Source organism: Lepidochelys olivacea (assembly GCF_965140295.1).
Source record: "Lepidochelys olivacea isolate rLepOli2 genome assembly, chromosome: 1".
Classification (NCBI taxonomy): Eukaryota; Metazoa; Chordata; order Testudines; family Cheloniidae; genus Lepidochelys; species Lepidochelys olivacea.
The window spans coordinates 270,849,968-270,872,073 of NC_140411.1; the positions used below are offsets into that span (position 1 = coordinate 270,849,968).

Consider the following 22,106-nt stretch of genomic DNA (forward strand, 5'->3'; position numbering starts at 1 on the left):
CTGGCAAAGGTCTAGTCAAAAGACAGATCAGTGAAAATGAGATTATTAATAAGTAATTAAATAAAATGTGGCATACTTGAGAGGGCAGCTTTGTTGTTGCCTGCAGGTAAGCATGCTCTTTTTCTTAAAGTGATTTTTAATGAGGAAAAGGTTGCTTTCTGGCCGGCTACTGGCTACCTTGTGGGCTATTTAGCAGCAAAATCAAGAAGTGAAAAGAAAGTATACCTTGTTGTAGTGGTATGGCTTCCCTGCATGCCTAGGCTGACATGACTTCTCATCCATTCCCTCTTCATAAACATCCTACCTCTACTTCTGATTGGCTTACAAAACTGCAGAACATACCAGGGAAGTTTTACAAATGAAATGCTGAAAAGATCGTATTCAGTTACATAGTCCAAGTGCCAATGGGTATTTGAACAGTGACTCATGGTGGTAGAGACAATAATTGTTATTTATTAGCTACACTTTTACAATTAATCTGTAATTTATCTCGAGGATCACAGTGATGGGCACAATACAAACAGAATAATAAATGAAGCTACCCTGAATTGTGCACCCAATTTTCCTGCAATTTTTTTTTTACATTTTAAAATACGTTTGTGCCAGTTTCACCACTTTCCCCATATTTTTCATATCTTTCTGCTCTGTATATTCAATTTTGACTCTGCACCATTCCAATACTGTGGTGTACATCAGACCAGATTCTATATATACGTACTATTTCTGGGTTAGTTACACCAAAGAAGAGTAGCTTACTACTGCTTCTAATTATTCTCAGTAACTAGATGTAGTGTGTGTAGAAATTGTGTTGATATAACATGTATGAAAGCCCTGTCTACTATAGAAGAGTGATCCATTGCTGACCCCAGGAGGGTTATTGGGTAACAAGATTGTTGTAAAGAGCTATAAATCCAGAGTCTTTATTAAGTCCATGATTTTTAGTGTCTTATTAAGTAATGAATTTAACCTCCCAGGTTCATCTTTGAAGATGTTGTGCAGGTTTCCTTTGAGGATGAGGACTGAGAAGTCAAATATGAAGTGATCATTTTATGACACGTGTTCACCCACGGGTGATAAGGGGGTTCTTTGCTTTTCTCATTTTTCTGTGTGAGCTCATTTGAGAGCATAGCAATTGTCTCATTCTTCTTCAAGTGATGGTCCCTATTGTATTCCACTGATGATTTACACACGCTCACCATGTATCTGGAGCCGGAGAATTTAAAAGTGGTAGTGTCTATTGGTCTGCGCATGCACCCTTGCCTCACCTTAGGGTTTCGGTTGAGCTGATAAATGGCAGGGATGTACTGACCACATCTCCAGTTCTTCTCACTGCCTTGTGGTCCAGGTCAGAACTATTCGTGTTCTCTTGCATATGACACACCTTTAAAAAGAGTATAGTTATATATAGTTAAATTTTTTTAGTATTTAGCCATTTTACTGTTTTTGCATAGTTTTTAGTCATTTTAGTAGTTATTTAAAGTTGATTTGGGACTTTTGAGGGAATCTGTTTACTTGTAAACACCTATGCACACACAGGTACTGGACAATGCCAAAGACCCCAATCTTTAAAATCTGCAACTCCTGCCTGTGTTCCTTCTTGATCAGTGATGAATATCAACACTGCCTCTACTGCTTGGGAGAAGTCCACATTTCATCCAGGTGCAGTGTCTGCCAGTCCTTCCCAAGCCATACCCAAGAAATCCAGGGTGTCTGCCTCAAGAAGCATCTCATGGAAGTCGCTATGAGACCTCAATCAGACCCAGGCCGGAGAATCCCCCTTGTATGTCGGCCTGAGACATCCAGGAGTGCATCTCCAGCTACAGAGATTGAGTTCAGCTCTGGCGGTACCACCACTATGGACTCTGTGCCGGGGCGGGGAGGTCAGGAATCATGCACATAAGCATGGCAGTAAGTCTTTTTCTAAACCAAAGAGAGGGGACGATCCTTCCACGAGTTCCAGCCACAGGGAAGCAGTGTGCTCCAAGATCCATAAATGTGACAAGAAACCGCACAAACTGGCAGATTTGCCGCTACCAGGTACCAAGCCCCACACACAGTCAAAGTCTGCCTCCTTTAAGGTATGGACCTGTTGGCCCTGGGAAAGTCCACTGCTCCAGCACCAGTTTCAGCTGTGGAGAGGGTACCATTAATACCACAGAGGTCAGAGAAAATGCCAGAGCCCCAGGAATTGTTTGCCCTCGAAGAACCAAGATCTCCACGCCTTCTACTACCTTCCACCTTTAGAGGCCAAATCTCCCACCCAAGACATATCGCATTCAAGGCACCCATCACCACCTCCTCCAGTGGCCTACACACTTCCACCAGCTCTGACATTAGTGCCAATGGAACCGGGATCCGAGTTTTCAACCTCGGAGGATTCAGTTGAAGCATGGGGGCTCTCCATCCCTTACCGCCACTATGAATACCCAAAGAGGCCATCTATGGCATGGCAGTATCCTCCTCACCAACTGCAGAGGAGACTGGTTTCCCACACCCTGGTGCTGCCACAGCACCCTCCAGATCTGTCATGCTGGCCTTACTGGGGATCCTGGCCCCAATACCCACCCATTCTGTGTGGGAGACTTCACCTCTCCCTCATCTAGAACACCCTCAAGTAGGTACTCTGAACTGATCATGTAAGAAGACCTGCTCAGTCGGGTTCCCACAGTACTGCTGAAGCAGAAGCACTTTCTGTCTTTCTCCCAAGATACTGCAGTGACTTTGGCTTTCTCCTTGCCCCCAGATGACTTTTGTTAATTCCAAGATCTCCTGTGTAGGATGGCGGGTGAACTTCACATCCCCCTGGAGGAAGTACAGGACACACAACAACAGCTCCTGGACATCCTTCACTCATCAGTACTAGGTAGGGTTGCCCTGCCAATCAACAATGCCATCCTCCAGCCAGCTCAAACAGTTTGGCATATTCTGGCCATGTGCACGCCTACCCCCAAGGGTACTGGCTAAGGAGACTGAGTACTGGCTAATGAGACTGAGTTTCTTTTCTCACACCCCACTCAATTCCCTTGTAATTCAGGCTGGAATGGTCCAGATAGCAACACCCATGCTCCACTCCGGCTGATAAGGAGGGCAAATGGTTGTGAAACAAGGTCTTCTCAGCAAGCCTCCAGTTCAGGATTTCAAACTATCAAGCATTGCTTGCCAAATAAGACTTCTTAAACTATAGCAAACTAGAGGATTTTGCTGAGAAACTGTCACAACAAGATCGGGCCTGGTTCCAATCAATCTTGGAGGAAGGGGAACTGGTGGTAAGGAGAGTGCTTCAATCAGGTGTAGAAGCAGCGGGCATAGGTGCCAACTCTGGGGGTGCTCCAGGGCTGGAGCACCCACAGAAAAAAAATGGTGGGTGCTCAGCACCCACTGGCAGCCCCATGGATCAGCGCCGCCCACCAATCAGATTCTCCCCCTCCCTCCCAGCGCTTCCCACCCACTGAGAATCAGCTGTTCAGTGGCGTTCAGGAGGCGCTGTGGCGGGGGTGTGGAGGGGCAGGAAGAGGTGGGGTGGGGGCACGGCCTGGGGGGGAGCAGAGGACGAGCACCCCCTGAGATCTGAGTAAGTCAGCGCCTATGGCGGCAGACACTTCCTCCCGCTCAGTGGCTACAAGCATTGTCATGCAAAGGGAATTGTAGCTTCATTCCTCTGACTTCCCCAGGGAGATACAAAATACCACTGAGGACCTCCCTTTCAATGAATTTCATCTTTTTAATCAGAAAACAGATGATTCCCTCCACATCCTCAAAGAGTCAAGAACCATACTTCACTTGCTGATATCTACCCGCCAGCACCCAAGCATAAATTCTACTTCCCACCATCCACATCCAGTTTTTCCACAGGAGGCTGTACAAACCACCGAGAGACCCAACGATCTCTCCCTCCAGGTCCACCTTCACAGCCTTCCTCCTCACACATGCAAATCTCTCAGAAAAGATATTTCTGAGGAACCATCAACCACACCATCCCCTTTGGCAGTTGTCTAGCACTCTTTCTACCAGCTTGGAGTGCAATAACAATGGACAAGTGGATGCTAACTGTCACCCATTATAGTTATATGATCAAATTCATCACTACCTCATACACAACCCCCTCCCCAATTGCTCCTTAAGGACCAATTTCATGACAGCATCATTGCCCTAGAAGTGGACTCCTTACTACAAAGAAGGGCGATAAAGTAGGTTCCTCCAGACTGTCAAGGGACAGGGTTCTATTCAGCTTACTTCCTGATTCCCAAAAAGAAGGGCATGTGGAGGCCAATCCTGGATCTCCATCATCTCGGTCGCTCCATCCATACACCCAAGTTTTGTATGGTCACCTTAGCAGCCATCATCCCATTGTTAGAAAAAGGCATCTGGTTTATGCCTCTCGATATGCAGGATGCCTGTTTTCACATATACATCTCTCCGGCCCACAGACGATAACTGAGGTTCATGGTAGGCTATCAGCATTTTCAGTATAGGGTCCTGCCATTTGGACTCTCAATTGCTCCAAGGGTCTTCATCAAAGTTATTTCTGACATGGTGGTCTACCTCAGGCATTATGGGATCCTTATATTCCCCTATATCAACGACTGGCTACTAGCAGCACAATCCAGAGATGAAGCTCGAGTCTCGACCTCCATGTTCTTGAGACTCCTTTCCTTCCTCGGAGTCAGTGTCAATGTTGAAAAATAAACTTTGGTTCCCACACAGTCCCTAGACTTCAGGAGTCCTCCATCAGCTCAATCACAGCACGAACTTACCTACCAAGGGTCAGATTCTGACTCCGCAAGAACTTGTCGCCCAAGAAGTCAACAGTCCGTTGGTCCTAGCCAGGACTTGCCTGTCCCTCCTTGGCCACATGGCATAATGCACATATGTCACTGTCTTCACTCACTTTCACCTTCACAGCCTCCAGATGTAGCTCCAAAAGAGTTTATTCACCCATGTGACATACCAGGGACCTTATGCTGACATTTCCCCCTGAGGTACTCTCATCCCTCCAGTGGTGGATGGACCCATGACAGGTCTGTGTGGGGATCCCCTTTTTCCCATCCTCCCTGGATGGGACAGTCATCACCAATGCGTCCCTCGTAGGGTGGGGAGCGCACGAGAGATCACATGACACAAGGAACACGGATTCCTTGGGAATCCAGGATGCACATCAACGTTCTGAAACTCCGGGCTGTAAGGAAGGCATGCCAAACATTTCTCCCATCCATCTGCTCCGATCACATTCTCATCATGTCGGACAACACTATCACTGTTTATTACATCAACGAAGAAGGGGACAGGAAGTCAACCACTCTGTCTGTGGAGGTAGTCAATCTATGGAATTGGCACATCACCCACAAGATCCTGCTCTCTGCAGCCCATCTTCTGGGGACTCAGAATATGATTGCAGACTCTCTCAGCAGCAGATTTGTGTCTGATCATGAGTGGAAACTCCACAACACCGTAGTAAGTGACATCTTGGTTCCTACCAAGCCAAATAGAACCGCTTCACCTCCTGGGCCCAACAGAAACTGCTTTCCCCAGAGGAAGTGGAGATTCCCCTTCTTTTGGATTACCTCCTATCCTTAAAAACATTGAGGCTCACCCTCAAAACCCACCTAGCAGCAATTAGCACCTTCCAGCCCACCCCTCTCCATGGAAGGGCACTGTGTATTTACATACTCATTGACTGCTAGGTATTGAAAAGATCTCATCCGAACTTTCCCACATGCACAACCTGTCACTCCCCAGTGGGACCTCAACCTTGTTCTATCAGCACTAATGAAACAACCCTTTGAGCCACTGGGTTTGCTTTATGTCCCTCTTTTCACTCTCAAGTTTGTACCAAAAGTTGTATCCCAGTTTCATCTGAATTAACCCATCCACTTACCTGCTTTCTTTCTGAAGCCTCATGCCTTGGAAGAGGAACAATGACATCACTCACTCAACCTCCATCAGGCTTTGACCTTCTAACTGCAGAGGACAAGACTGATCAGGAAATCTCCTAGATTGTTTATCACAGTAATGGAGAGAGTTAAGGGGCATGCAGTCTCTACACAGAGAATTTCCAGTGGATTTTGGGGTGCATTACACTACGTTATGAGTTGTCAGGACTGCCTCCACCCCTGGGGGTGAGGGCCCATTCCACAAGAGCCCCAGGTTCAACCATGGCCACTCTCCATGAAGTGCCGCTTTGAGACATATGTAGAGTGGTCACGTGGAGTTCAGCACATACCTTCGCTTCGCATTACACTTTGGTGCAGAACTCTGCGACGGATGCCTCATTTGGTGCGGCTGTCCTGCACTAAACCGTTCCATCCTCCTCTTTGCACCCTCCTCCAGTTTAGGTACTGCAGTGGTTCTCAAACTTCTGTATTGGTGACCCCTTTCACATAGGAAGCCTCTGAGTGTGACACCCCCTAATAAATTACAAACACTTTTAAATATATTTAACACCATTATAAATGCTGGAGGCAAAGCAGGGTTTGGGGTGGAGGCCGACCCCCAGTTTGAGAACCCCTGAGGTACTGTTTGTTAATCACTCTCAGTGGAATACAATAGGGACCATCACTAGAAGAAGAAAAGGAGGTTACTTATCTGTAATTAGAGATTCTTTGTGCAGTCCTTATCTGGATTCCACTTCCCGCCCTCCTTCCCCTCTGCTGCGGATCTCTTGGATTTGCGGTGGAGAAGGAACTGGAGACATGGTCGGTATGCCCCCCCTTTATCACCTCAGATGAAGCCATAAGGTGAGGCAAGGGCACATGCGCAGAACAACGGACGCTACTACTTTCAAATTCTCTGGCTTGGGTCACATGGTGCTCATGCATAAACCCTCAATGGAATACAGATAGGGACCACCCATCTTGAAGAACCTCCAGTTACAGGTAAGTAACCTCCTCTTTCACCCATATAGTTGTTGTTCAGGTATTTAGTGCACGAGATGAGGGATACCACACACATTGTGATAGGCATATATAGGACCCATGGATCTTGTAAGGAGTGTTGTGGGAAGTATTGATTATCGTAGCAGTGTAGCTATGCGTGGAGGTTTTGCATCTGTTGCTCTGGTGGGGTCTGGTGCCACTTTGAATGTGTTTGTCCTCGTCTATTGGGAGCTTGCTTCTGATGAGCTTGGTGACATTTGGGAATTGTTTGAAGGCCAGAAGAGGGGGTTCAAGAAAGATTTATTTCAGGATGTGGTCACCATTGAGTTATTGTTTAATGAAATCCTGTATGGGTTCCAGTGTTGGGAGGCAGGTGACAACTAGGGGTGTGTGGTCAGAGGGTGTCCCCCCACCAGCTATTGAAGCAGATTCTCTTGGGTATCTAATATCCCTAATATCCTAGGACCAACATGGCTGCCACAGCACTGCAAACAAACAAAAAGGCAAGTCTCAGCAAAGCTTTCTGCAGTTGTGCTGAAAAATTTGGCCGTAGTGTACACTATGAAAATTGAAATGCTGTTCAAAATGAATGAAGTTTAAAAAAAATTGTGAGAGAAACAAATGGGATTTATAAAGCTGAGAAATCCTAGTCACTGTGCAGTTCAACAGTGTAAAATACCAATAATTTTGCCGAGTGAAGCAAGGTCTTACACTCAACTGGATGTTTGCTGTGTTGCTGTAGCTGCGTTGGTCCCAAGATATACTTTCTCACTCAGCTTAATGGCATTTCTCTGTTTGGGTGCAATGTAGTAACTTTTGAATGTTGCATCCAGTCATTTCAGGGAATGTTCTAGGCATCAATGAACAAAATCCTATTGATTTTGGTGAAAATCGAAAAACTAGAAGAGGGAAATGGGGGAAATGTAGAGCCCCTTGCATCTTGTTAGCAGATGCAGCAGCTTTACCATCCGATGAAGTGAGCTGTAGCTCACGAAAGCTTATGCTCAAATAAATTGGTTAGTCTCTAAGGTGCCACAAGTACTCCTTTTCTTTTTGCGAATACAGACTAACAGAGCTGTTACTCTGAAATTTACCACCTCTGTAATTGTCAAGAGATCAAAGAACCGGTTGATGGCAGCCATTAACACCTTCCAGCATAACAATTCCCGCATCTCAGCTCTGCCAATCCTCCCAATACAGTTTAACATGTTGACACCCTTAATGACTTTTCTCCCAGACAGAAAGAAATTTTATAATAATGGTGGGAGTCATAGGGGGGCGTCCAGAAACCCTGGCCGGGGGCGGGGGAGTGGGGGACCCTAGCATATGGGTGGTTGCAGGGACTTCCAGAAATAGGGGGAGATGGGAGGATGGAACACAGGGAGCTTGTGGGGGGAACTGAAGGGATGCAAGGAGCTCCTGATGCATGCAATGAACTTGGCCTACAGAAACTAGTAAGTGTGCATGTCCCCCATCCCCTCCCTCCCACAATTAAGAATAATTTAAAAGCAGCGGGTCTTTCCATAATAATTGTTGCTTTTTGGAGTACTGTTCCCATAAAAATATGTCAACTACTGGTAAAAGTTCATTTTTGAAAAAATTGTTTCAAAATTAACATGTGCAACCTCTAATTTCTTCATTTTAATTAATCTGTTCCTGAAAGTCACTTACTTTTCATGGGTTCTGTTTGCAATCCCATGTCTTTATTTGTTAGTGTGAAAGCTGAATTTTTTCCTTTACAAAGTCAGGTTTTGTCAGTGTGAAAGGATTAAAGCTATCCTTTTTTTCCCCTAGGTTGAGGCATGTCAGGGGGATTTAAGCACACTGGCAAATGTGGTAACATCATTAGCAAATCTCAGTAAGTCCAAAGACATGTCTCAAAGTAGTGCTGAGCTGTCTATGATTGAAAGTTTAAGCAACGGAGATACATCATTGTCTGAACTTCATCAAGAAGAGCAAGCAAGTAGTGATGTTACCAGGTAAGGCACACTACAATATTTACATTTTTTAAATATAATTCTTTTTGGTAATCTCACTCAAAGCTTACACAATCAAACAATGCAGACAGTTCTTCAGTAAAAATCATTACATTAACATACAGAACTTGTGATGAAGAATAACCATACAGAAGACACTAATTGAGTTCTAAGTAAAATTTTGCAGTGAAAAGTTCCATTTAGAAATAAATGTGAGTAAATTATATTTGTGTTTGGAAAGAATTTCAATGTAACCTTGGTGGCTGATTTATATTCCCATGATCATCATCAGTAGTAGGCCTTGGTCCACATATTATATACTGTATACTCTTTTAGTACTTTGTTCCACATAGGAAAATTTATTGTTCATGAGTCCCATCTACACAGGCAGCTGAACACTGACAACTCCATTTCAGTCCCTTGGAATGCACATAAAATACTTTCTGTGCATAGAGAAGTGCTTCATAGATCCTTTCAGTATTATTACAGTGGCATTCACTCAGTACATTTTACAAATCCTTTGCCTTCATTGATTTTAATATGAACCTTTTCAGTGCTAGTGTAGGTAGGATAAGCGGGTAGTACAGCAGTGCTGGTCCAGTTAATCCTTCCAGCAGAATCTTGCCAACCCTTCAGCTCAAGCATTTACCCAACAGCAGCCAAGGTAGTAGTAATTCACTACATACTATCCATCCTGTACGCTCAGAGCCAAAAATTACTGTATTACACCAATGTAAATTTGGAGTAAATCCATTGGATAAACTAGTCTAGCTCCAATTAATGCAGCTGATGATCTGGCCCCTAGGCATTAGTTTGCTTTATTCTGTATTGACTCTGTTATTGCAAGCAGAATTTATGTACACCTTCCTCTTTCAGTATCTTAATCTAATTCTTATTGAAGTCGGTATGTCTCTTTCCATTGACATCAATAGGAACCTCATAGAGCCCTCAATCTGTATACCATATGAGACAGGACTTTGGAGAATATAATAGTTTATGATGATGTGCTTGAAGACTGTAATGTACAAATGCACAAGGGGATAGAAGTAAGATGGCACAGGCAACCTTCACATTTCCTTACACTTTTCAGTGCCTAACTTTGCACCCTTTAGTGTTCTTGTACAGATTTTTTTTTTAAATTGCATTCTATATAGTGTATATTAATGAGCAAGATGGGAGAGCTTTGACCTTACTTAATACATCGTCCCTTCTCATAAGTCATCAAAGGGAGTTTCCCTTCAGATAATGCATATTAGAGGAAAAATAGTTTCAAATGTAAAATTGAAACTTTGATCGAAGGCCATGTCTACACTAGAAAGCTTTACTGGTAGCATTTCTGCTGGCATACAGCTGCCAACGTGGCAATTTCAATAGAGCACTTGCACACATGACTGCCTTTAACGGTGCAGTACATCCTCATGGTGAGAGATTGTATCAGCAAAAGGTGCTTTGCATTGTGGGTTGGCATCTGAGTGTGTCCCATGCTACCATCAGCACACTGCCTTCTGGGATATTTTGGAAGAGTGTTGTGGAATACCAGTACTCTAAAGGAATTGTGGGAGCTCGAGGCCAAGTTTCCACAATTCCTTCTGTTCCATCCCATAGTTTTCTTGTTCTGTGCCATTTTAAAAATACTTTCAGTTCCTCATGCTGGTTTTCAGACTTTCTGCCATCTTGCTGGCAGAAGCATGGATGCTGAACAGATCAGTAGAGTTCTCATGTCTATTTTAGTGACAGGCGCCTGATTCTTCTGTGATCTTCAACAACTACCACAGCAGCTAGGTGTGCAGCTATAAAATTGAGAAAACTGAGGGGAGGATGATGCAGACAGTGAATGAAAATGTGTTTGCTGAAGGTATTTACTAACCAGCTGCACATGGTGAAGTGATGCTTCTGGGCCCATGAAATGAACACCAAGTGGTGGGATTGGATTGTCATTCAAATCTGGGACAATCCACAGTAGCTGCAGAGCTTTTGGATGCAGAAGGCCACATTCCTGGAGTTGTGTGTCAAGCTCATCCCAGCTTTGCAGCACAGAGACACCAAATGAGAGCTGCTTTAACAGTGGAAAAAACGGGGGCTGTGACGCTATGGAAGCTTGCAACCCCAGATTGCTATCAGTTGGTGGGGCTAGGTGTTTACTGCAGGAAAGTCTGTGGTGGGGGCTGTCATCTTCCAGGTGTATAAGGCCATTAAGCATGTTCTGATGCACAGGATTATGACTATGGGCAATATACTGGAAATAATAGATGGGTTCAGTACAATGGGCTTCTCAAACTGGTGAGGCAGTAATAGACAGGACACATCCTGATTCTGGGAACCCTGCCCTTACTTCTGAATACATAAACGGAAAGGGATATTTTCCCCTGGTTATAGAAGCACTAGTGGTTCACTGGGGATGTTTTACTGACATTAACATAGGATGGTTAGGGAAGGTGCACAATCCTCACATTTTTAGGAATATAGATAGTCCTTTTTGAAAAAGCTACATGAAGAGACACTTTTTCCTGGACTAGCACATTCATGTTGGTGGGGTTGAAATGTCAACTATGACTCTCAGAGACCTGTCCTCCTCTTTGCTTCCCTGGCTCGTGAAGACATATAGAATCATAGAATCATAGAATATCAGGGTTGGAAGGGACCCCAGAAGGTCATCTAGTCCAACCCCCTGCTCAAAGCAGGACCAATTCCCAGTTAAATCATCCCAGCCAGGGCTTTGTCAAGCCTGACCTTAAAAACCTCTAAGGAAGGAGATTCTACCACCTCCCTAGGTAACGCATTCCAGTGTTTCACCACCCTCTTAGTGAAAAAGTTTTTCCTAATATCCAATCTAAACCTCCCCCACTGCAACTTGAGACCATTACTCCTCGTTCTGTCATCTGCTACCATTGAGAACAGTCTAGAGCCATCCTCATTGGAACCCCCTTTCAGGTAGTTGAAAGCAGCTATCAAATCCCCCCTCATTCTTCTCTTCTGCAGGCTAAACAATCCCAGCTCCCTCAGCCTCTCCTCATAACTCATGTGTTCCAGTCCCCTAATCATTTTTGTTGCCCTTCGCTGGACTCTCTCCAATTTATCCACATCCTTCTTGAAGTGTGGGGCCCAAAACTGGACACAGTACTCCAGATGAGGCCTCACCAATGTCGAATAGAGGGGAACGATCACGTCCCTCGATCTGCTCGCTATGCCCCTACTTATACATCCCAAAATGCCATTGGCCTTCTTGGCAACAAGGGCACACTGCTGACTCATATCCAGCTTCTCGTCCACTGTCACCCCTAGGTCCTTTTCTGCAGAACTGCTGCCTAGCCATTCGGTCCCTAGTCTGTAGCTGTGCATTGGGTTCTTCCGTCCTAAGTGCAGGACCCTGCACTTATCCTTATTGAACCTCATCAGATTCCTTTTGGCCCAATCTTCCAATTGGTCTAGGTCCTTCTGTATCCTATCCCTCCCCTCCAGCGTATCTACCACTCCTCCCAGTTTAGTATCATCCGCAAATTTGCTGAGAGTGCAATCCACACCATCCTCCAGATCATTTATGAAGATATTGAATAAAACCGGCCCCAGGACCGACCCTTGGGGCACTCCACTTGATACCGGCTGCCAACTAGACATGGAGCCATTGATCACTACCCGTTGAGCCCGACAATTTAGCCAGCTTTCTACCCACCTTATAGTGCATTCATCCAGCCCATACTTCCTTAACTTGCTGACAAGAATACTATGGGAGACCGTGTCAAAAGCTTTGCTAAAGTCAAGAAACAATACATCCACTGCTTTCCCTTCATCCACAGAACCAGTAATCTCATCATAAAAGGCGATTAGATTAGTCAGGCATGACCTTCCCTTGGTGAATCCATGCTGACTGTTCCTGATCACTTTCCTCTCATGCAAGTGCTTCAGGATTGATTCTTTGAGGACCTGCTCCATGATTTTTCCAGGGACTGAAGTGAGGCTGACTGGCCTGTAGTTCCCAGGATCTTCCTTCTTCCCTTTTTTAAAGATTGGCACTACATTAGCCTTTTTCCAGTCATCCGGGACTTCCCCGGTTCGCCACGAGTTTTCAAAGATAATGGTCAGTGGCTCTGCAATCACAGCCGCCAATTCCTTCAGCACTCTCGGATGCAACTCGTCCGGCCCCATGGACTTGTGCACGTCCAGCTTTTCTAAATAGTCCCTAACCGCCTCTATCTCCACAGAGGGCTGGCCATCTCTTCCGCATTTTGTGATGCCCAGCGCAGCAGTCTGGGAGCTGACCTTGTTAGTGAAAACAGAGGCAAAAAAAGCATTGAGTACATTAGCTTTTTCCACATCCTCTGTCACTAGGTTGCCTCCCTCATTCAGTAAGGGGCCCACACATTCCTTGGCTTTCTTCTTGTTGCCAACATACCTGAAGAAACCCTTCTTGTTACTCTTGACATCTCTCGCTAGCTGCAGTTCCAGGTGCGATTTGGCCCTCCTGATAACATTCCTACATGCCCGAGCAATATTTTTATACTCTTCCCTGGTCATATGTCCAACCTTCCACTTCTTGTAAGCTTCTTTTTTATGTTTAAGATCCGCTAGGATTTCACCGTTAAGCCAAGTTGGTCGCCTGCCATATTTACTATTCTTTCGACTCATCGGGATGGTTTGTCCCTGTAACCTCAACAGGGATTCCTTGAAATACAGCCAGCTCTCCTGGACTCCTTTCCCCTTCAAGTTAGTCCCCCAGGGGCTCCTGGCCATCCGTTCCCTGAGGGAGTCGAAGTCTGCTTTCCTGAAGTCCAGGGTCCGTATCCTGCTGCTTACCTTTCTTCCCTGCGTCAGGATCCTGAACTCAACCAACTCATGGTCACTGCCTCCCAGATTCCCATCCACTTTTGCTTCCCCCACTAATTCTACCCTAATATACCGGGAACCTGGACCGCAGCAAGGAAAGATTTAACTGTTGTCTGAGCTGGTGCAGGATGTGCATTTGGTAGATTGACAGGATGCTGGAGATGCCTTATGACTAGGTTGCATGTTGTGTTTTTCACAGTATTTGTGAAGCAAAGAGAAACATTATTAGTGGGGTGGAGGAGGGGAAGGTGGAAAGACTGCTGATATTGAACAGCTGGACAATTACAAGAGCCCATCAAGGTCTTGTATGGCTAAGGGAGGTCTTAAAAGCGTATTTTAACTGTGCAACCCATAGTCTGAGTGTGGTGGTTTGTGTTAATTTGTCACTTCATGATTAAAGTGTACTTGACTTGTATATTAATTTTAGATGAATTCTGAATGCATTTTATGAATCCAGTGATCGAGGTCACAAAGCTTATTTGCAAGACAACATAAATCTTGATTTTCGCAAAACAAAATTTTGAACAGTAATAAACAACAAAAATGGTTCTAAGAACATTTAAAACCATTTAAAAAGAAAGTGCAAGGTGCTGAACTTCTTGTATGAATCACAGGCCAGCGTACATACAGTCATAGAAATACTGCTTATTTTCCACTGGGGTTGAGAGCAAGGGATTACTGTGACATACTATGCTGACACCTTGATGAGGGAGGAATTTATAGGCCAAGCTGTGGAAACAGAATTGTCCATGTAGTGCAGTGGCTGGTGGGGGGTAAGTCTTTATTGCTTAATGCTTTATAGCATCTTCCTTTGCTATCCCAGGAGCTGCATAATGTCTTGGTGGACTTACCTATGCAGCTCCTCATACTTGTGCCTTTCCTCCAGCATGCACTCCTTCCACTTTCTTGTCTTGCGGTCCACAGACTCTGAGCTCCTGAGGAGATCTGAGCATGTTCTCCCCTGTCCTTCTGATCAAGGTCAGTCTTTTAGCAGGTGTGAAGGGGGCCCCTCTCAATGATACCCCAGCTGAAGCTGCTGATAAACAAGACACTCAGACATTGTTAGAGTTAAAGGGTTAGCAGGTAGGAAATAACTGAGAAAATTGCCTAAAATGTTGCCATAACAATATTCATGGAAGTATGACATGGGTCAGACTTGCTTTAGGACAGTTTAGCAGCATGGTGAGTATATTGGGGCACTTTTCAAAACCTGTAGCCATGAAGAGTTGTGGGGGGTGGTCTGCCCTATGTCCTGGGTAATACGTTTAGGGATAGTGCAGTAAATATTGCTAAACTTATTACAGGCAGTGGTGATTCTGGCTGATGTATCACTCATGCGGGTACCAAAGGCCCCGAGGAGGCAACTGCTCAAGTTCCATTTGCTGCCATCCTCTTCACACCAACACTGCTGCAGGAGCTTGTTATGGGGTGGCATGGAAAAGTTTCCTATCATGGTGGAAGAAACAAAGCATCCCTCCTGAGAAATGTTCAAGCAAAATTTAAATCCTACAGTATTTGAAAACTTTATTGAGATTGTGCCAAATGATAAAAGAGATTTGTTCCAAGATCAACCAAAAACTTCAAAAGAGGAGAGGGTAGTCACTGCTGCCTAGCTGTGCAAAGTCAATTCAAAGCCACACCCCCTAAGCCAGAAATAAACCATCTCTCCCTCTTTCTACCCCTGAATTCAAGCACTTATGCAAATAATTGTTTTTTTATTTGAACTCTTAAGATTGGAAAACTATAGTACTGCATTTTTCATGTTTTATATTATCTGTTAACCATCCAGTTTTAGTCAGAAAAAAAATCATATAGTCGGAATAAATATTTACTGGATTGCTTCTAAGGATTATTTTAAATTTTCTGTGTATTTGAATTGAATGCTCAAGTGTTGGTTTCACTACTTTTTTTTTTTTTCCTGCTTGCAGTGCATCGATTTATATTACTAAAAATTCTATCTGTCCACCCTGGCAAAAGGATACATGTGGGAATGTTTTTGTGTTGCTTATTTTATAGTGTTCTCTTATTTTTTGCCTGTGACTGCCAGTTCATGTTGTTCAAATAAACTGTTTACTTCAAAAGGTATCCTTTGTTTTTCGCCCACATATGTTCAGCCACCAGTTTTAGAGGTGGGGATGAAGGAGGAGAGTTCCAAAACCTATGAATAAAGTTTTTTTTAAAAGTGCAGTACACCTACCTGAGGTCTTTGCCCCTTTTTCAATGGGTTCCTCTTCTGGGCAAGTCAGAGTTATGTTTAGCAGGCTCTTGAAGAGCTCCTTGGTCTGTTCAGGGATTGCATCTTCCACATCCCCCTCCACTGTGAACTTTTCATTGCTCTCTATTGCTGGGGTTCTTTCTTCTGGGTCTTACGAGGTGTCCACTGTCACTCGCAGGGTTATATGCCCAGTATGGCATCCAGTGCCACATAGTTGCAGCCGGTGTGGGAGGGAACTCCAGATTTTCTGTTGGCCTCCTTTGCCTATTGGTAGGACTGCTGCACTTCCTTCTCCTTTGCCCACCATTGCTGCTTTTCCCTGTCATATCCCAGCTTTTGCATCCCTTCTGCAATGTCTGAATAATCTTTATTCCTGCAGCAATTCCACAGTTGGGTTTGCACTGCATTTTCTCTCCATAGGTTGAGGAAGTCCAGAACTTCTTCCTTAGAACAGGCCGCAGTGCAAGCGTGCCTGATTCCCTGCCCCCACGCTCCTGTTAGCTGCAGTTTTACCTCATGCCTTACCTGTGTGTGTGAAGGCAGAAAAGGTGGTCCAGTAGGAAGAGAAGCATTTCCAAAACATGCTGAGGATTTTAAAAGGGGGTGGACTTTGATCACTGTGACCTTCAGGCAGCAGAGTTCAAAATCGGGACCAGAACAGTGACTGGGAAAGGGTCATTGTGGGATTGTTTCTGGAGGATTGTTTGTACTGGTATAGGTAATGGAGCATCCACACGGGCGTTATACCCATAGAACTGTGCTCATACAGGATTTATGTTGTTTTGTGGGACGTGATTTAACTTGACTGACAGAAAGCCAGGGTTTTACTGACTGGACTCAGAATTGCGCATGAATGCACCCAAACATGAGTTAACATAATGCAACCTTTACTGGTGAAACTTAGTAGTGTAGATCAGACATAAATCTCACATAACTTCCTCCAAATATTACACAAACTTATTCTAAGAGACTCATAAAAGTATTTGCTAAAGAAAGTGAGGTTGAGGCCTTTCAAGAAGGCGCACTGATTTTCTAGTCATTTTTCTTTCTGTATCTTCTGTTGGGTGTGGTACTCACAGACCCAAAATAAAACCTTTACTTTCCTACAATAAATTTAAGCCACACTTTAAATGGCCTGTGTCTAAGTCCCTTTATGTTGCAATTTAGTCTATTGCTTTTGTTTCCTAGCTGGATAACAGCCTAATTGTACATAATCATTCTTCCCTACTGCTTGATTAGATCTGTATAGCCATCAGTGAGTGAGGGAGATGGAAAGGACCTGAAATTACTCAGAATAAAGGAAATCCATACTATGCGTAAACTACTCAGAACACACCTTGTCTTATTTAATGAGTTATGATTTCATTTTTTTTGTCCACACTAGAAATTTATTCTAGACATTCCTTTTTTGAAACTTTATCTTGCAATCTTTACTCATGCTAGTAAATGTTGGAGATAATGGGACTTCCTGCATGAACAAGGGCTACAGGACTGGGCCCTTCGGGCAGGGGTTTTCAAACTGGGGGTCATGACTGCTCAGGGGGTTGCAAGGTTATTACATGGGGGGAGGGGGTCACGAGCTGTTAGCCTCCATCCAAAACCCTGCTTCACCTCCAGGATTTATAATAGTGTTAAATATTTTTAAAGTGTTTTTAATTTATAAGGGGGGTTGCACTTAGAGGCTTGTTGTGTGAAAAGGGGTCACCAATACAAAAGTTTGAGAACCACTGCCTTAGGGTATGTCTACACTGTGATTAGACACCCGCAGCTGACCTGTGCCAGCTGACTCAGGGTTCAGGGGTGTGTAATTGCAGTGTAGACATCCAGGCTCAGGCTGGAGCCTGGCCTCTAGGACCTTGTGAAGTAGGAGGGTCCCAGAGCTCAAGCTGGAACATCTACACCACAATGAAACAGCCCCACAGCTTGAGCATTGGGATCCTAGTCAGCTGGCATGAGCAGTGTAGACACACCCTTAGGGAGCAAGGTTTGTAAAACTTGGCTTATTGTTGCAGAAGGAGTTGAGGTGTAGAAGGGAAAAGGATTTCCTTGGCGATAAACATTTAATGTTTGAGTATTGAAGCCTTATTTCCTTTCCTAAAGAAGGGATGATGGGTGCACACATTTCACCACTACACGGCCCAAACTGAAGTGGGTAGGAGAGTTGAGGCAGATCAGAGAGCCCTCGGGACTGCTTTGGCTTGCTCTCCCTGACACCATCTCTGGCAGCAGTAGTGTTATTTAGCCCCTCCATATAAACAGATGTTTTGATAGGGCTCTGTCTCTGCCTTAACTCTCCTCTTTGTGACAGCTGCTCCCTTACCTGCTAAGTATTTTGGTGGAGAGATGATGGCTGATTATTGTTGTGTTAGCTGTAAGGAGCCCTGAAAAGGCTCCCAATGATGGCAGCCATTGGGCTACTGTTCCTGGCGGTGCCTCTCTCCCCCGCCCATTGCTGCTAGGAGGAAGCCCCAGGGATATGCTCCTTAGATGTTATAGCGGGAGGCAAAGCTTACTTCTGCCTTGGGGACAGGGATTCCCAATGATTCTGTGCCACACAACCTTCTCCTCCACCCCCCAATCTTTGTTTTTAAAATAATGCTTGTAGCAGCAAAGTAAGGTGTTGGGATAGAGCAGTGCTTTAGGGATTTTCAAATTATCACACTGGGGAGCAAAATGGAATATATTTGGAAGTACAAGCCTATACAGATTCTGTCTAGACTGAAGCCTACACAGCCAAGATATTACATTTTCCTTGCTTTTGCTGTATAATTTGACTGAACTCATAGATGACAATGTCTTCTGATAGGGCATTTGATACTCTTGCGAAAGCACTAAACCCAGGAGAGAGTGCAGCATGTCAGAGCTCTGCAGAGACTGTTGAAGCCAATGTACATCTGATTGGTGGAGAAACAAGCATGAATATCGTTGAAATAGAGGGGCCGCTTCTCAGCGATGCACATGTCGCTTTCAGGGTATTTTATATGTGTTTAATGTTTTTGACTTATAAACATTAAAACTAATTTCTTAGCCATTTTAAAGGTTCAAGAATTTGGTATGTACTTTATTTGTTTATTTGTTTAAATTTCTTAAGGAATAACCAGGTGTACTTAAATATTGTCATTCATGTTCTGAGGAATGCACTGCTTTTGTTCAATGGTTAGCTATTTCTTGTTCAGGAAAATTAACATCCCTCCTGAGTGTTTTTGCAGCACGGTTTATTATATAAACAGCACTCTTCACTGCGATCTTCTCTGTAGCTTATTTCCCTCAAAATCAGTCTGTAATCCATGCTACTGGATCTACAGCACTATGTAGTTACAAAAAAACAGAGATTCGTAAGTATTACAATGTGCCATATATACAAACTCTTGACATATGAGCCAAGCATGCAGGATTTAGAACTGAGGCTCTGGACCTCATTTGTGACAGGACTTCTCCTTTGCTTACCTATCTCACTGCTTCAGGATATTAATTGACTTTAACCATTGTGGTTCTCTTGCCATTTTCCACAACCTTTTTTGGGAGAGGAGCCAAATACTTCATATTTTTATTTCCACTTTATGAACCTATGGAATTTCCTCCATCTTTTTCCTCTTCAACTCATAGCTACCACTTGAGCAAATAAAAAGACTGCATATATGAACATTTCAGTACAGAGCATTGCATTGGGCTTTGTCCTCTCCAACCAGCCCACTCTTTGGTCACCCTTGTAAATATAAATCTAATCCTAATCCTAGAACACAGTTTCTACATTTTAAAATAGTTATCTTAGTCAAAACTATTTTAATTCTATTAATTTTATATATATAGCCAATTATTAATCTCTGGGAATAGAACTACTGTGTTATAATTAAATATCCATTTTGGATCAAATCGTGCTGCCCTTACTCATGCAATAAACCTGTTAGTTCCATTGAAGTCAATGTGTGTGAGTCACTTGGAAGGTTTGGCCATTTATGTTTAATGTGAGCAGTGCTAGGATATCAGGCAGTTTATATATGCTGAATATCAGGTGTAGCATGTTAACATACTAGAATAGTATATTTATTTATAAAATATTAATTTTAAAAACTACAAACCAAAGAATTTTTGTAAATATTTTCCCCCCTAAAACTAATAGTTTTGGCAATTCCACTAATTTTTCAGGCCATTTATTCCACTCCTCTGGGGCAAGCTATGGAAAGGTATGATACCTCCCAATTTGTTTTTTTTTTTTATATCTATAGCTGTAAGTGTAAGCAGTTGCATCAAAATAATCCCACTGACAGTGTTTCTTCTAAGGTATCAGTCTTCTCAAAATGTCTCAAAGGATTGCAATGTAATTTACTTGGGATGCTCATAGCTAATTTTTTCAAATATATGATCATCTATATAAAGTGTGGAATTCAAATAAATTTGCCCTGTTTCTTCACTGCTCTGTAATTCTATACAAGTTTAACAATTGTGACTAATGAACAAAGGCAGTCATGCAATTTATTTCAAGGCTTTATCTAATTCATGTTATTTTTTAAAATACACTACTTTCCTTTTTTCCTTGCAAGACATTACGTCAAAGACTTTTTTTTGTAATTACAATTTTTAACAAGCAATAAAATAACTAATTTTACAATTCCTTTTTGCATCAGCTCACCATGCCTTCTCCGATGCCTGAATACCTGAATGTTCATTACATCTGTGAATCAGCCTCCAGACTACTCTTTTTGTCCATGCACTGGGCACGCTCCATTCCTTCCTTCCAAGCTCTAGGGTGAGTGTTCAAACATTCTTTGATATAATCAATGGACTAAATAGACCATTTGTCCTGGAATATACTCTTATATCAAGGGAACACTGGAAAACATAATCCCAACTATACATACAAAATGATGGCGTCTAAATCAGCTGTTACCACGCAAGAAAGAGATCTTGGAGTCATCGTGGCTAGGTCTCTGAAAACATCTACTCAATGTGCAGCAGCAGTCAAAAAAGCGAACAGAATGTTAGGAACCATTAGGAAGGGGATAGATAATAAGATAGAAGATCTCATGCCACTGTATAAATCTGTGGTACACACATACCTAGAATACTGCATGCAGTTCCAGTCTCCCCGTCTCAAAAAAGATATACTAGAATTGGAAAAAGTACAGAGAAAGGCAACAAAACTGATTAGTAGTATGGAACAGTTTTCATAATGAGGAGAAATTAAAAAGACTTATGTCAGAAAAGAAACGACCCGGGCGGGGGAGGCTGGCTATGAAAGTGGTCTATAAAATCATGTGGAGAAAGTGAATAAGGAAGTATTGTTTACCCCTTCACATAACAGAAGAACCCGTGGTCGCTGAATGAAATTAATAGGTAATAGGTTTAAAACAAACAAAAGGAAGTACTTCTTCATATAAAGCACAGTCAACCTGTGGAATTCATTGCTGGGGATGTTGTAAAGGCCAGGGTTCAAAAAAGAATTAGCTAAGTTCATGGATAATAGGTCCATCAATGGCTATTAGCAAAGATAGTCAGGGATGCAACCTCATGCTCTGGGTGTCCATAACCCTATGACTGCTAGAAGTCGGGACTGGACGACGAGATGGATCACTGGATAAATTGCCCTGTTCTGTTCATTCCCTCTGAAGCATCTGATACTGATCACCTTGTCAGAGGACAAGATATTGGGCTAGATGGACCATTGGTCTGACCCCGTATGGTCATTCTTACGATCTTGAATTAGGTTTGGATTATCGTAAACTTGTACTTTTGAAAAATCACTTTCATATTGCTTTTTAAAAAACATCCCCAACAATACATCTAAACAATTAAATGAATTTGTTAGAATTGCTGAGTACTCGTCATTATAAACATGAAGTGTAAAGTAGGCCTGTCAATGAATCGCAGTTAACTCATGTGATTAACTCAAAAAAATTAATTGCGATTAATCGCAGTTTTAATTGCACTGTTAAACAATAGAATACCAATTGAAATTTATTAAATATTTTGGATGTTTTTCTACATTTTCATATATACTGTATTCTGTGTTGTAATTGAAATCAAAGTGTATATTATTTTTTGATTACAAATACTTGCATTGTAAAAATGATAAAGAAATAGTATTTTTCAATTCACCTCATACAAGTACTGTAGTGCAATCTTTTTGTTGTGAAAGTGCAACTTACAAATGTAGATTTTTTTTGTTGTTGCATAACTGCACTCAAAAACAAAATAATGTAAAACTTCAGACCCTATAAGTCC

General features: G+C 43.1%; 1 protein-coding gene across 6 annotated transcripts in view; it reads left to right on the top strand.

Annotated features, from left to right (window-relative positions):
• NR2C1 (nuclear receptor subfamily 2 group C member 1) overlaps positions 1–22,106 on the top strand; it is a 113,360-nt gene that overhangs the window by 71,286 nt on the left and 19,968 nt on the right. For all 6 annotated transcript variants that reach the window (XM_084642660.1, XM_084642665.1, XM_084642663.1 and 3 more), the window contains 3 exons: positions 8,667–8,851; positions 18,691–18,856; positions 20,510–20,631. In XM_084642660.1, the coding sequence (XP_084498786.1) occupies positions 8,667–8,851; positions 18,691–18,856; positions 20,510–20,631 (473 nt within the window). The remainder of the gene's footprint in view (positions 1–8,666; positions 8,852–18,690; positions 18,857–20,509; positions 20,632–22,106) is intronic.